Genomic DNA, 16219 nt, shown 5'->3' with positions numbered 1-16219 from the left:
TGGTAGCCCACACAGTTTTCTATTAAATCAATATCACACAAAGGACTTCTTTATGCACATTATTTCTTCCATTTGAAAGCACAGAAAAATATGTAAGCACTTGATAAAAAGTTATGTGGCTATCAAAGAAAGATTATTTAACTTTGTATGTTCTCTCTGAAATTGACAGTCCCTATGAAAATATGTTTTAAAGTAAATAAAAATAACCCTTGCTTTTAACTTCCACAGCTAAGCATTCCCCAAATAATCTGAAACACTCAGAATGTGGATAATTTTGACCTGGATGGAGGCAAAGGTTGACATGAATTGGTGTAAAGGGATTACTAAATTCTGCTTAAACTATTTTGTCTAGTCACCTTGGTCAGTCTCTTTTGCTGATTTATTCCACATGGTATTACTATCAAATTCCAATGCGTATGCTATTAATCAACTGGGCAGTTTACCATTTTAGCAACCCAACTTAAAAGACCTTAAATCATGTGAGATGTGGGCATACAGAAAGGGCTGTAATATTTCACATCTCTATTCACTTCATCTGGTATCTGCAAGACATGCCTTTCCTATTTTAATTGGAGCATTTTTTCATAATTGCACCTATTTAACATGATTGTTTTGTCAAATCATGGGATAGCTTTATAGCCATATAATAAGCCCAGGAGAACAACTTCCCTGACTGTTGCCATCTGCAGCGCTCTCAAGAGCAGCTTAGAAAATATGGACAGTCTTTAGAGTAATAGGATACATATGGCAGCACACAATTATGAGTGGCTGGATTCAATTAGTGTTGTACAATTACACAGTTTTATTGCTTAGTTAAAACAGTGAAAGCACTACATAGTAGGTAATTTGCACTAATCCACATCTCTGTAATTGCTCTTCAGGGCTTAAAGGAAAATGGAACTTATAAAGAGCATACTTTCCAAGTCATATGAGCTTTAAATGTTCCTCTACATTCTTTGTTCTTGGCAGGGAGGACAATTAAAATATTACTACATCACATTGGAACATTATTTTTTAATCCTTTAATCTTACTATTTAGGAGACAGCGATAAAGTGATTGTGATGTTTGTTTGTTTGTTTACAGAAAGGAAGTGAAGCATTGTTTTGTTTTTGAGAAAATGAACTTTTCAGAGGTCAAAGATAAAAATCTGGAAGGGAGAATGTGTTCTTTTAAGCTAGTACTCTATTCCATAAAGCAATTCATATTACGTTTCTAATTTTCCAAACACTTTTGCTCAGCAGTTATTCCTCACCTCTTCTGTCCGGCCTACATCAGGAAAACACAGATATATTGTTTAAAAATGCAGTATCTTGGGCCATTTATTAAGAAATGTGAGCATACTGCTTGGTTGCAGAGCTCCGACTCAGTTTGGTATGGTCCCATCAGACCATCTTCAAAATGCCTCCTAATTTTAAAATGTGGTTCAATATCATTTATGACTTCCGAATCAGTGAATTTTTCTCCCAGTTTCATAAAGCAGACGTATCTAACAGGCCATTATTTTTAATAATTCTGCAATTACAATTTTAAGTATCCTTGTTCCCTCTCCATACATGTTTGAGTCCTGCCAAAGCCTGCATGTTGAAAACTTTAGATTGTTGACCCTGTCTGAGAACAAGTTCCAACTATATGAAATCACTGAAAGACAGCTGAAGTGGAAGCGGGTAAAATACGTCACTGAATACAAATGTTTTCTGAAGGGAAAACGTTTTTAATGTATATAGTAAGCAAATAAAAAAAACTTTATTTCATATATATTGATACTTACCACAGATTTTGGTGGCTGCCCACCTCACAATTTAATGAGAAAAAAGTGTCCTGGAAAGAAATGAGACACCCAGGGGAATTTGTTAATCAGGTCAGATCTCATATATTCTCCTGTGCTGTCAGTGGTCATAAAACTATGAAATAATTGAATCTGAAGTGCCTTACGGCATCGTATCCAACACCCTGCCAAGAGCAGGTCTCCATTTATGAGGTGCCTCCAATCATGGAGTGAATTTGGGGGGGGGGGGGGGGGGAGAGAGACCTAGCCAAAATTATGACAAAGCTGGAATTACCTTAATTTTGATCTCTTATTTTTATCCTCTTTTTCCTATTTCAAGAGTCAAGACAACTTTTGTTGTGTGTCTTCAAGTAATTTATGACTTATGGCAAGATATGGCAACACTAAGGCAACCTATTATTACCTTCTGGGGAAAAATGTGTTGCATCCCCCACATCTCCAGTTTCCAGGAATTATGTCATAACTGATTGTACAAAACCAAATACAGTTACAGAGGGCACATTGTTGAGCCTAATTCGGTGTACAGGTTTCTACTTTCAGACATCTGCCATCATGCTGGCCATGACAGCTTAAATCAATTTGTGTGAAATATTGTATTTTCCCCTTCAAGTCTGCCAGAAGTTTAAGATCTTCAGAGAAGGCCATTCATTTAGTCACATTACTCTCAGTGTAATGAAAAATGAAAGAAAACCTTTTTGGTAGCTGGTCCCATGGTCTGGAATGCTGTGGTTTGCCTTGGCTTTTGTTTATTGAATGTGTTAATGAGAAGGAAAGAATGAAGATGTGTGGTACGGTACATGAAGAACTATGCCATCCAAATGGATTTTGAACATAGCAATTCTCTATAATATTTTGAGAACATCAGCTTGAAATCCAGTTCTTAATAAATGGTTAAATGACATGTCAGTATGTTAACAAATTCTATTGACTCGGTGGCTCTACAGTAGTTGGAACCAACAGTTGGATCTAAGCATAGCCATTCTTTCTAAATATCATTGCTACAATTTCATCTTCATTAAGTTAAAGCTTAGTTCAAATTCACCAGCTCCTTCCTGGCTTGTGACTCAGAGAATGCACAGCTTCAAACCATGATAGAATAAAATGTTGACTATAGGTATAAGACAGTCCTGTCATAAATGAAGCACTAATGTATACATTTATTTGTTCAGGTTTATGAACACCAAGATGGAAGCAAGTCTCTGAAGCTGGGAGATTTTGGATTGGCTACCATAGTTGATGGACCTCTTTACACTGTCTGTGGGACTCCTACTTATGTAGCTCCAGAAATCATTGCAGAAACTGGGTGAGCCAATTTGGTAGCATTGGATCACTTTCATATGATAAATGAAATGTATCAGTAGTTAAAAAATGAGATTTGAAAAGGGCCATCCCAAATTAGGATAGCAGCAACAATTAAACATACAGTGTTTCTCAAGTGGCATTAGTTCTAATTGCCTGCTATTCATTATACAGTAGAGTCTCACTTATCCAACATAAACGGGCCGGCAGAACGTTGGATAAGCAAATATGTTGGATAATAAGGAGGGATTAAGGAAAAGCCTATTAAACATCAAATTAGGTTATGATTTTACAAATTAAGCACCAAAACATCATGTTATACAACAAATTTGACAGAAAAAGTAGTTCAATGTGCAGTAATGCTATGCAGTAATTACTGTATTTACAAATTTAGCACCAAAATATCACAATGTATTGAAAACATTGACTACAAAAACATTGACTACTAAAAGGCAGATTGTGTTGGATAATCTAGAATGTTGGATAAGCAAATGTTGGATAAGTGAGACTCAACTGTATCTCTTTCTTCATCTTCTATTCTACTTCACATAGTCGTATGAAATGAAGACCATCTGGAGCCTTTGGGCACTTCAGTCCTCCTTATGAATAGTAGATATCCATTCAGGCACAACTTGGGTTACACTGGAATATTTCTTTCTTAGATTTAACTCATGCGCTTCTAATTTTTTGCAGATTTCTTCCTACTATTATAAAAATATGATAAAATATATCTTTTATGTAGATGAGGTCATTTAATTTCATGACAGTCTTGCCATCATACCATTTTTCCTTTGGTTTGAATCTGAATGGATCATACGTTTTTGATATTGCTAAACTTAATCTCTTATCCTTTCTAGATATGGCTTGAAAGTGGACATCTGGGCCGCTGGTGTGATTACTTACATCCTGCTATGTGGTTTTCCTCCATTTCGTGGGTATGGATTATGATATAGTATTTATCTCTTTTAAAAGGAACTATGTCATACTGGTAGCCCATATGCATCCCCCCCTTTAGGTATATAATAATAGTTGCACAACAAGTTTCTTTGAATATTTGCAACACAGTATTTTAATTAAAGAAATCTATAGTAAAGGATAATACGGCAACATCATCTTGTTTTGCAATTCTTTTGGGTTGCTGAAAGTAGAACAGAAGGGCTTCTTCTCTCTTCAGTGACCACATAGAAGATACCTGGTAGCTGGAGGGAGATGATTTCTCATATTGTATCTCAGCTGGGCAAGATAAAGTGTACTTCATTGCTGATGATGGGAAAATAGCTTTTCAGGCATTTGACCTAAGCTGCACAATCTTGTTATTCCATGTACTTGCTTTGCTTTAATTTTTTGTTGGTTTTTTTCCTTGCGGTTTAGAAGTGGAGAAGACCAGGAAGTACTTTTTGATCAGATTTTGATGGGACAAGTAGACTTTCCATCTCCTTACTGGGATAATGTTTCCGACTCTGCAAAGGTATGTGTGTAAAGTTTGGGCTCCTTCGTGCGTTCTTATTTTGTCAGATGTCTATTCATAGACCTTATCTGACCATGCACAGATGTTTTGATATACAACAGTGGTTCTCAACCTGTGGGTCCCCAAGTATTTTGGCCTACAACTCCCAGAAATCCCAGGCAGTTTACTAGATGTTAGGATTTCTGGGAGTTGAAGGCCAAAACATCTGGAGACCCACAGGTTGAGAACCACTGACAAATGTAATGTGCAGCAGCCAAAAGGGTCCTCTTTGTAATTTGGCCACTATATTTGCTGCATTCTTAGAATATCTTCCTGAAAAACAAGAGTGTTAGAACATCAAATCTTCCAGCCATGGAAAAGAAAACCTTGGTGTAGAATTATCTATGCTGTAGAATTAATTCACTTTAACTGCCTTGGTTCAATGCTATGGACTCGTGGGGACTATAGTTTGACAAAGTTTTGAGCTTTCGCTACCAAATAATGCCAATGCCTCACTGAACTACAGATACCAGGATCCCACAGCATTGAACTATGGCCATTCAATTAGAGACAATGTCCCTTAAATAAGAGCTGTATTATGATAATCTAAGGTGCACCCTAATTTTGGCAAGGTAATTTAGCCAAATATTTAGCCAAAAATACATTGGGGTATTTATTTAGCCTTCAAATACCATTCACTGTTAAAGACATCCTTTAAATTTTGGAACATCCTGTATAATAACAAGGTCCACAAGACTTAACTAGTGCCAATAGCACTTTGTATTCATTTCATAAGCTAAGAATACATAATGAATTTACAACAGGCATTTTAAACAAGCTTGAGCTTTCACCAGAAACCAAAATTACTAAATGGAGGCCATTATTATTATTATTATTATTATTATTATTATTATTATTATTATTTATAATCCACTTTATCTCCCCAAAGGGGACTCTGAAAGTAGCATGAAAAAGGTGGCTCATTGGAAAAGAATAATTCATAGTAAAGTGGAAACTGAATTACAGATGAATTGACACCATCAAGGAAGCCATAGTTCCATTAAGCCTTTCAGGGCTCTCCTTTTTAGAGCTGTCATTAGTTGAAATAGACTTGATAGCAAGTAACAGCCATCAATTTCAAGGGATTGGTTATTTACTTAGATAGGTTCAAAACTCCAAGACATGGGTGGGGAATGTATGGCCTATGGGCCACATATAGTTGCCCTGCACCATTTTATGGTTTTGCCAGCTCTGCAAGTGGACCTTACCAAAAGGCAAAGTTGCAACACAGAAGAAAGTAGACATTGCCCTACTAGTCTGAAGTGCTCTGTGGGTCTCTGCCACCCTCTTGCATCCAAGACAGTCACCACAAAAGTCACCACATTTTAGTAACTGTATACTATGTAGCAGTGATTATAATAGTTGAACAACCATACACTATAGGCAGGGCTTCTTAAACCTTTTCCAATCGCAACTTCTTTCCACCGGAGAATTCTTTTTTGCAACCCCAGATAAATAAAAGTATAAAATAGGTATACAAATTAAACATTTGCTGATAGTGAATCAGCATTTGCAAGGCTTGCTAAACAGGCTGATTTTCCTTTTCATGAAATACAGCTGAAGCATTTATGGCAGAGTCCACAGTAAACACTGCACGTTGTTTCTAACAGATGCGTGTAACTGTCCCATTCATACAAACACATCCCCGACTTGGAATCTTTTTACCTCCTCCGTGATCGTACAGAATATGACTGTCATGTGAAAGGAGATTTGGACACTAAAATAGCAATATGAAGGCAAGCCACATAGATACTTACTCTAGAATTACTTGCTCTCCCATTTCTCTGAATGCAGCATGGAACTATGTTTGAATATATAAATTGAGTAGATATTGAACCAGGCAATTTGAAGGCTCATAGACACACACTTGTTGGAATTGACAAGTCTGTAAAAACAAAACATTCAATATGTATATATAGTGAATCCTTGGCATGTGGCCTTGTGAAATCAACGAGCAGTGTCTGTGTTTTATCTATAAATGGTCTTTTTTAAAGGCCAACTGCAAGTAATATATTGTTATAAAACATGTTCAACCATGCTTAATTGATTTAACGATAATTTAGAAGTTATATATAACATCTCCTTACTAGTATTGTATTGCCAAAGATGTGTTCTTAGTTGTATGGCTAATTTTCCCTCCGTTTAAAGCACAGAGATGACAGAGAATATATTGAGTGCATAGCTCTAAGAGGCTAAATCTAAAAACATAGGCTAAGTCTTTTAAAAATCTCTTTGTAAAGAATCTGAGAAACAAAAAGCTACATTTTAATGTTAGTACAGTATATAGAAAGAAAAACAAAACATTTTACAAACTGGAAGATTATGTTCCTCGCATTATTAAGAATTTTTTCCTCCAGCAAAATACGTCAGTTATTAATTTATGAGCTAAAGTGTAGAATTAGAACTTCCAGAATTTAAGTTATTTTGCAACATATTAAGCAGTATATTTAATTCATTTATTCAGCTACAGGCAAGGTTTTCACAAAAAGTTTCACTTTGTATGACACTAATTGCACCTAACTTTCATTCCACAGGAGCTTATTACTATGATGCTTCAGGTAGATATAGAACAACGATTTTCTGCTTTGCAAGTCCTTGAACACCCATGGGTTAATGTAAGTACATGTTAGAACTCCTGGTTTCATTTTGGCCTTGTTATGTTCTATTCATTTTGAAAAAGTTTTTTTAAACATGTTGGTTTGGAAACAGGAAATATTTAAATATATCACAAGTAAATAATTCCAATAATATTTTTCTCTACTTTGTGTTCTGAAAAAGGAAAGATGACAGAAAACAATATGTTGTGTCTTTGGAATGTATAACTAGCTTCCTGGAGCGTTGCAAAGTGCCAAAATACAGACTTTTCCCCGAGGAATTACCAGATACTTTTCTCCATTACATATTAAGTTCTGACATGAGTTTATAAATATCTATTAAGCACTTTACCTGCACCAGCAATAGGGAGCCAACAAAATTAAAGTAGATTTATTGACAAAGAAGAGATCAAAGCATATGTTTATATTTTAGTTTCAATTTCAAGCAACCTGATGATAGTGCTGGCTCATTACTAAAAAAAATACTGGAAGCCAAAAGCAGATGTTTAACTCTACATCCTAAAAAACTTAGTCTTACTTTTTGTCCTTTCTGTGGCTCATTTGGCAATGAAATAAATATTGATGCAAAGTGACTTTCTAAATTACAATTCTCAGGCCTAAATCCAAGTGCTTGCTACAATTAAAGTAGACCCACTGAAACACTGACAATTGAAACTGAGGACTCAGGGTCTCAGTGGCCTTACTTGCTCATCTATTCTGAGAATCATCGTCCAAAGAACTATGTAAAACACCCATTTACACAGCCCAACAAGAAAAGAATGGTAGATGCCATATGTTGCCATATATTCTGTATCTCAAAAGTGAGAGCTGATAGGGGGAAACGGGTGTCATGTTTGGAATCCTCAGGTCAAATATATGTAAAAACAGGTCAAACATTAAGGCAACAAAATGTGTGTTGGCCACCAGTGATTAGAAAACTCTCTCTCTCTTTTTGAAGTCCTGGTATGATGACCAATTTCTGAGTTACACTTATTGAAAGCACATACTCATGGCACTGACATGCTTCCAAAGCACAACTTAGTCTCAAATTCCTGACATTATTGTGTCAACTGCAGCAAAGCTTTGGGCTTTTCCATAATAACTTCATTTCACTCCTTAAGTTGCACCCAGGATTTTCTTCCCCACAGTGTTTCATTGAGTGGAAAATTAATTTGGCTTGCATTGAAGTATTTGAGTCAGTCACTCATATTTCTAAACCAATAAGCGCATAGTTTTATTCTTTCTCCTTTTTCAATAGATTCATTCGAGTCAGTTATTAAAATACCAATTTGTTCAGGGGATTTTGAAAATATTAATAGCTAGCACCAAAAATGGCTTAGTAACAACTATAGGCACATTTTGACAAAACTGTTACAAATGCCTATGGAACAGAGAACACTTTTGAATCTTGATCTTGTTATTTGCTGCTGGAAGCACATTTTAATATCTAGTTCAGCGCAGCACATAAGGAGAACATAATTGTTTGGAATATGGTGAAGAAGAAACTATTGGACGAGCGGGCTTACAAACAAAAGACCATTTCCGTAAAAGAATTGTAATATAGTCTACCCGCAGCAGCATAACCCAGAGCAGCCAGAAAGTGACCAAAAGAACAAAAACACACAAGCCAGTCTTTCACTTCTACTGGAGGCTTTTTCTTGTTACAAAAATAACACTATTGCAGTATTTACACAAAAAGGTTTCTTCTAACACAAGTTTATCAAACTTAACTAGGCATAAATGCAATGCCTTATCTTCGCCTAATTCATTCAAGGCTTTATCCTCTTCTTTTGTTAATGATTCCAGCTATAAACAATCATACATCACCAGCTTACACTGACCACAGCAACTCCTTCGTTCTTTGATCTTGGCTTCTCTGCTTACACGCTGGGCTTCTCTCATCTGCTGACCCTTGCAGGCAGCCAATTCCCTCACACCAGAAGCAACTTGCAGTTTCTGAAGCCACTCCTGACATACACAAAAACTCTTTCAGTGCCTGTACATCATTTTTGTAATTAAAAATACACTGTTAATTTTCAATATCCCTGACAGAAACTTCTTCAAATTGCTTCAGAATTATAAAACGGAATGTTACTCCAGGATTTAAATACCATTGCAAACATTTAATGTCAGAATGTTAGTTGTTGTCACTTGCCAAGGATATCAGTTGTTGCTTAATAAGATTTCCTTGCACCACAATGGAATCAGTGCAATGCAGCATTGTGAAAAGTTGTCAGTAGTCACAAAAGATGAATCAGTGTTCTTTACAATGGAAAGAGAGGGATATATATATATATATATATATATATATATATATATATATATATATATATACACACACACACTCTGACAACAAATGACAACAACAACAACAAATAAATCGATCAAAGGAAATCCAGAGTTTCCTTTTTACATGTAATTCCATGTTACATGTAATTAGTAACATGATGAAGCACCGTACTGTCATCCATGTATTGGGATTCTAATAGAGTGTCTGAATAATATGAAAGTTCCTAATTAGTTGATTTTACCATGTCTTGGGAGGGGAATAACAATTTGTGCTTACTTTTGAAATTCATCTTAGGGAATTTATAGCAGAACGAGGAAGCTAAGACACAATTACTTAATACATATGAAAGTTGAACTTGCAATCCTAATAGTTTAGTCATTTCAGGGTACATCAATTCATGTTAAATATCCAGTTGTCTTGAAGTTCCATAATCAGAAAATAGATTGAACAGATTATCCCAAGTTGTATTATGCGATTTGGAAAGAAGCATCTGGAATTATTATTTATTTAGCTTCTTGTAGAAAATAATCTATAATTGTTTGGTTTTGCTTTGCAGGACGATGGCCTTCCAGAGAATGAGCATCAGTTGTCAGTAGCTGGGAAGATTAAAAAGCATTTCAACACAGGCCCCAAGCCGAACAGCACAGCCGCTGGAGTTTCTGTTATAGCAGTAAGCATCTGCCATACAATGTTGATTTTTCCCCCAGTGTTTGTCATATGCTGGCCTGTATTGAGAAGGTGCTGCCCAGTACTCAACAGATAGATTCAGTTTTAAGGAGATAAGAAAAAAACTTCTTTTATCCTGTCACTGTTCTTCTGTTTTATTGCTTCATCATGAGAGTCATGCCATTAGCCTAGTGGGATTGAAAGTTCTTCATCTTCTTGCAAATCAGTTCTTCGAGGAAAAGGTCCACTATATATTCAATGATGAGACACTGTGGTTTGTGGCCACTTCGTTACAGAGTAACTAATTTGGACCTGTAACAAGTAAACAAAACAACAACAAAACATCCCAAATTGATAGTAAGAGCAAAAGTATACAACAGAGACAACTGCCAAGGATTGGAGTCATATCAGTCTACTTGAGGATCTCTGGGTAACCACATAGACCATTTTCACCCCACCAAAATTTTAAAAGGAAAACAAAATTGTTTCACCTTTGGCAATTACACTGCACTGGGAGGGTTTTTTTTTGTTTTGTTTTTTGCATTCCTTGGCCTGTTTATATTTAAACAAGAAACACATGGACAATCATACCCATGTTCAACAGAGGTGAGCTTCCATTGTCCATTTTGGGGGTTGAAACAAAAAACAATTTTTTCCCCTGAAGGTTCAGGTAGTCTGTGGAGCTCCAAAAATGATCTTGGAATCCACATGTTGCAGCTATTCTCTGCCTATCAAAATGCTAGAAAGTGATGCTAAGGAAAAAACTGGAAAAAAATCACTTCTGGTGTAGCAGTTGCAGCCACACCAGCTGTAACTACTAGCATGTTTCAGGATTGGGTAACATATACATTACTTCAAATATTTCAAAAGATCATGCTTCTTCAGCATTCTCTGTGTATTATTAGTAATCACACGGCCAGCTTTTTAAGGAATATTGGTATTCCTAACACTTAACCATCCTGGAGTGTTTTTGGGTGTGGTGTCTTGTTCCAAATTTACAATAAACAGTAAAAAATTTAATAGACTCCTTTTAAGCCCAGCAAAGGAGTATGTGATGGCTTGCCAGCACTGAAAGAAATACCCCCCTTTACATTCTATAGATTTTATTCAATTTCTATGCCTAACTTGGCTGCTTTTCTCCAAGCAGAAATTTTAAACTGGCCTGAAATTGAAAGTGAGTTCTATACAGACCTGGCAGCAAGCTGCATCTTCAGAATAGCACATTTTTGGAAGCTCATGTTAAAATTTCCCTTTCATATATTAACCCAGATGGCAATATACTCGGCCTCCCTTTCCCCTCTTTTTCTGGCAAGATAGCATACATATAAATGAAGATTCCTGTTTTTTTACTAATTAGTATCACTGAGTGATCCTTTTTCTTAAATGTTAATATCTTCTCCTTTCTTCATGTTTGCCTGTGTTGAAAACCATTATGTATAAATATGCCTATATTAACTGTGCTCCAGAGAGATTCACTGGAGTGCTGCATTGAACATTGGCCATATCTGAGCAATTGGTGCTTGCCCTGAACCATGATAGGCTCTGGGTGTTGTGGCCATAAGTGTACGCTTTTGATGGTATTTGCTCACGTTGATGCTTTTCAGGGACAGTTTTCAAGTGAGTAAATTCAGCTGAGTTGGCACAGTCTTTCTGTCTAGATCAGACATGGGCAAACTTCAGGCCCCAATTGTGGGAGATGAAGTCCAAAACAACAAAGTTTGCCCTTGCCTGGTGTAGATGCTAGATCCAGAGTTATCCAGTACTGCAAATGCTTCCCATTTCAAGCTGTGCCCTTTCCATCTCTTTCATATTTTATTTCTTTAGCAGTGAAAAAAAGCCCTGTTCCAATATGGAAACAGTCTTTCCCTCATGCTTTTCTTAGGTTTGGTCTTTTCTTTTTTTTCCTTTTAATATCATCAACTAACATACAGCCAGCATTGTTTTTATTTTCATATTTTTAAGCAACAAATGCAGCGGTTAGCTCTCCCACAATCCAAACATCCCATTGTACGCATTCTTCATACAAAATGTCAGGTATGTTCTCAACTGCCCATCTGAAAATCTTTTCAATTGGGCTGCCAGCACGCTTGTCCATGAGAAGTACTACTTCAGGGTCTTCTGTTATATCAGGGATTTCATAGCTTTTTTTAAGACCAAAAAAGTCACTCTTCAAAAATGCTTTGCCTATCCCTTTATGCACCCATTCCTTGCCTCCTTGATTCTGTTTTGTTTTCTTTACTTTAAAAAAAACTGATTTGCACCAATTGCAATGAAAGTTGATTGCTTTTACTAGTTTTAATATTTTACTTGATAAAAAACATTGCACTGAGAAACGAACATGACATAAAAAGAAACACTGGGTTTAGCACTATATTATTATCTACTGAGTATTGGCACCCTGTCTGTTTGGTACTGGAGCTTTGCACTATTCTGCTAGTATTCCATGGATCTGATTTGTTGTGATTTTGAACGGAAGCGCCAGAGCTTCATCTAAATTTCTAATTTTCATGTTCTGCCATATGTATTATATAATAGGCTAAAAATTCTAATAAATTCATTCCTTACATAAACTTTATAGCATACAATCTCTGTAGCAAAATTTTAGGATCAATAAAATCAAGCCCACCTTTGAAAACTGATTAACAATGCAATCATATATATATATTACTTTCAGGAAACTGGGTTCAGGATTGCATTTAAAATCTAGCTTTAGTAACACCAGCTGATTAAATTAAAATGCAATGCCAGGCATAGTTGATTTAAAGATAGACTGTTATTCATAGTTTAATTAAATATCCTGAATGTTAATGGCTTCATATTTGTTGAAATGTCATGTACATGTCTTGTGAGCAGGTGTTCGATGTCCATTCAAGTGTTGAGAAGTTATGTGTGTTGTTGTATTTATCAAACATACACAAAGTGAGCCATTGAATTTAAGCCCATTAATTAAGTCTTATTCCCAGCTAAACTAACTGGACTATTGAAACAAATGTCAATTTTTTAGTCAAAGCTAACATAATCCCTGTAACTTTAAAAGGCCCTGCTCTTGCTGAATCAAAAATTAAATTTAGTGGATTGTACTGAGTATCCATGTGAACTTTAAAGAAGGGTGTACCAAGCTTCCAAGACATGCCATTGACTTAAATGATTTATGAAAAAGTAATTAGACAAATTTCTTTAAAAAAACACATTGATTAGATGAATAATTATACAAAATTTCCTTGTTTAGAAGTATTTGAATATAAAACAAACAATGACCAGGACCAGAGTCAATTGTTTTTAGAACCAGCTAGCAGGCTTTGTATTGCGCTAGTCACTGCAGGGTGCTTAGCTACACAGACCTTCTTCTGATCTGAAAAAATCCCTGTTGCCACGAATTTTGTGATGGGCAATGCCCTGCATGCTCATCGAGCTTGAAAGAAAAATCCCTCATACATATTACAACTGCTGCAATATGCGCCCTCAGAAGTCCCCTATTCACAAAGGTTTCTTCTTTCCTTTCAATGAAGACTACAATTTTGTTCACTTCTGCCTTTATGTACAAAGCCGACTCTTCCATTAAAATCAGTGGTATAACTCTAGGGCAGGACTTCCTCAACTTTTTCCACTTGTGACCCCTTTTCCGCCTGAGAAATGTTTATGTAACCCCTAGTATATAGGTATAAAAATAAAAAAAATACTGATAATAAATCAACATTTGCAAAGCTTTCTAAGCAAGATTATTTTCCTTTTTGTGGAGTACAGCTGCAGCATTTTCTGCAGAGTCTATTGTAAACATGGCAAATCGCTGCTAAAAGATTCATATAAATGTCTAGGTGTTGCTCAGAATCCTTAAGAAGCAGTGCTCTGGGGTTTGGTAGGATTACATTCTATATAGTGCTGTGAAGGTCCTTTGTGCTCAGTGAATTATTAGACTGGGGAGACAGAGAAATTTCATTCCTGAAAAACTCCCAAAAGATAATATTAGGGAACCATGGGTGTGTACTTTCATGTGTTGATACTATAGTCCTGCATCACTTATCCCATATGACAGTTTGAATCATTTCAAGGAAAAACAGATTGATACCAATTCATTAATGTTAGTGTTTAGGAACTTCATATGCTATTTGTACAAATAAGCAATAAGTATTACTTGTCATATTGAAAGTTTTATTGGAAAATATATTGTCAAATGGAACTTATCAGATTTGGAGGAAACTATAGATTTTATATGATACGTTTAAAGCCATTCCATTCTAATAGTAAATTCTTGTGAAGTGTAAGAGTACCTTTTAATTTTCTTCTTGGGGGTTGTAGTAGTTGTGATTTTAAACAAATAAAAGAGTAGTGCCAACAAATTCTAATTTCCAATCTTACACCATACAGCCTGATAAAAGTTTTTAAAATACAAATAATTGCTTCAGGTCTATAAATGGACTCTATCAATTTGTTGCTCTTTTGTCTGAATGCTTCAAACTATTAGTCTCGCTGCTAGTAGGGTTGCCAGTCATTAAAGAGGAGAGTTGACAATTATGGCTTAACTGAAAACAGATGTATTGAAATAATTGTAGTTAAGTGCCATCACTATATACATTTGACTGAAAACACTTTTCTGTTTTAAAATTAATAAAAATAAATGAGCCCTTTAAAAAAAAGTGATAAAGTGATAAATTCAACATACCCAGTCCAGCATTGTTCAATTTGTGTTTGTTTTATGAATGTTAAAAGTGTGATGTCATGTGTGTGGAGGCACTGCCGTGTGTCGTTTTTAAAGAAAAGGCTAATTTTGTTTAGATTATGTGAGATCCTTAGTATAGCTGAGGAAGTAGATTTGTATGGGCATCTAATTATTGCCACTGTTGTAAGCTGCCCTGAGTCCCTTCGGGTGAGAAGGGCGGGATATAATGTGAGAAATAGTAGTAGTAATAATAATAATAATAATAATAATAATAATAATAATAATAAATAATCCAAAGCCCCTCAAAACCATGTCATTGTGATGTAGAAGACATAAATATAATTTCAAAATGTAGTTGATAAAAATATAGTAAAAAACTGTTGGCCTCCAATTTTATTTGAATGGTTTTTCTATTTGTAGTCAGATTCGATTAAACTGAAGGCAGGATATTCATTTAAATGTTTTCTTAGCAACACCAAATAAAATAATAAGAAGCATAAGAAGAATAGCTAAGTGGTCTTCAGAAGTCCAAGCAAAACTCACAATTTGACTGAGACAGAGATCCTTATTGAATTGAGCAGGATTCATTTGGGATTGCGTGTACAAACATTGCTTTCTAAGGCTTACTAGCAAAATTAAACCTCATCTTAAGAGCCTCGCCTCACCCCTTCATGCAGTTCCATCATAATAATAATTATTACCACACCACTTTCCTCTCTTAAATAAGACTCAAAGAGGCTCAGTATTTGAGCTTAGCAGCATCTGCATCACAAGAAATCTTGAGCACAAGACAGATTTGATCTGCCTGTAATGCACTGTAAATAAAAGAGCTAACATGGTGTAATCATGGAAGTGTTGGACTAGGACTCTGGGGGATGTTGGCAGGTCATGCTCTCCCACCTTGAGAGGAAGGCAGTGGAAAATCTCCTCTGAAAGAGTCTTGCTGAGAAAACTCCAATTAGGATCTCCATGAGTTAGAAATGACTTGAAGTTATGTAACAATAACAAAGTGTTCCAAGGGATGGAGAACATTGTGCAAGAAATGGCTATCAAAAATATCAAAAGGTCCAAAGCCCTAATACGGGGATTCTTCCATTTGAAACTACATTTGAAAATACATTAACTCTAAATACATTCAATAGTAGTACAATTATATAAATGACAGGAAACTTAATGAAAGTATATTGTCAGCCGGGATTTCTTTTTGTCGATTAATCATTTGCTTTTTACTTTATTCATTATCTATGCAATTAAAATGTCATTTGAGAATCTCAGAAGGAAAGTTCATCTTTAATATTTCATTCTGATTCTATAGTGCCAGAACCAAGGTCTACTTTTTAAAAAGGGAGCACACGTCACCTTAACTGAAAATCATCAATTCAAATTGACCCTCACTAATTAAATACCCATCAATTAACA

At 35.6% G+C, this 16219-nt stretch overlaps 1 protein-coding gene across 4 annotated transcripts in view; it reads left to right on the top strand.

Moving 5' to 3' along the window:
* The window catches only part of dclk1 (doublecortin like kinase 1), a 268527-nt gene that overhangs the window by 236470 nt on the left and 15838 nt on the right, over nucleotides 1–16219 (top strand). For all 4 annotated transcript variants that reach the window (XM_062974717.1, XM_062974719.1, XM_062974718.1 and 1 more), the window contains 5 exons: nucleotides 2957–3090; nucleotides 3944–4021; nucleotides 4458–4554; nucleotides 7128–7208; nucleotides 10034–10147. In XM_062974717.1, the coding sequence (XP_062830787.1) occupies nucleotides 2957–3090; nucleotides 3944–4021; nucleotides 4458–4554; nucleotides 7128–7208; nucleotides 10034–10147 (504 nt within the window). The remainder of the gene's footprint in view (nucleotides 1–2956; nucleotides 3091–3943; nucleotides 4022–4457; nucleotides 4555–7127; nucleotides 7209–10033; nucleotides 10148–16219) is intronic.

Source organism: Anolis carolinensis, chromosome 3, assembly GCF_035594765.1.
Source record: "Anolis carolinensis isolate JA03-04 chromosome 3, rAnoCar3.1.pri, whole genome shotgun sequence".
Lineage (NCBI taxonomy): Eukaryota > Metazoa > Chordata > Lepidosauria > Squamata > Dactyloidae > Anolis > Anolis carolinensis.
Note: the sequence above shows the minus strand (reverse complement) of the source record. Positions and strands in the feature narration are given on the sequence as shown.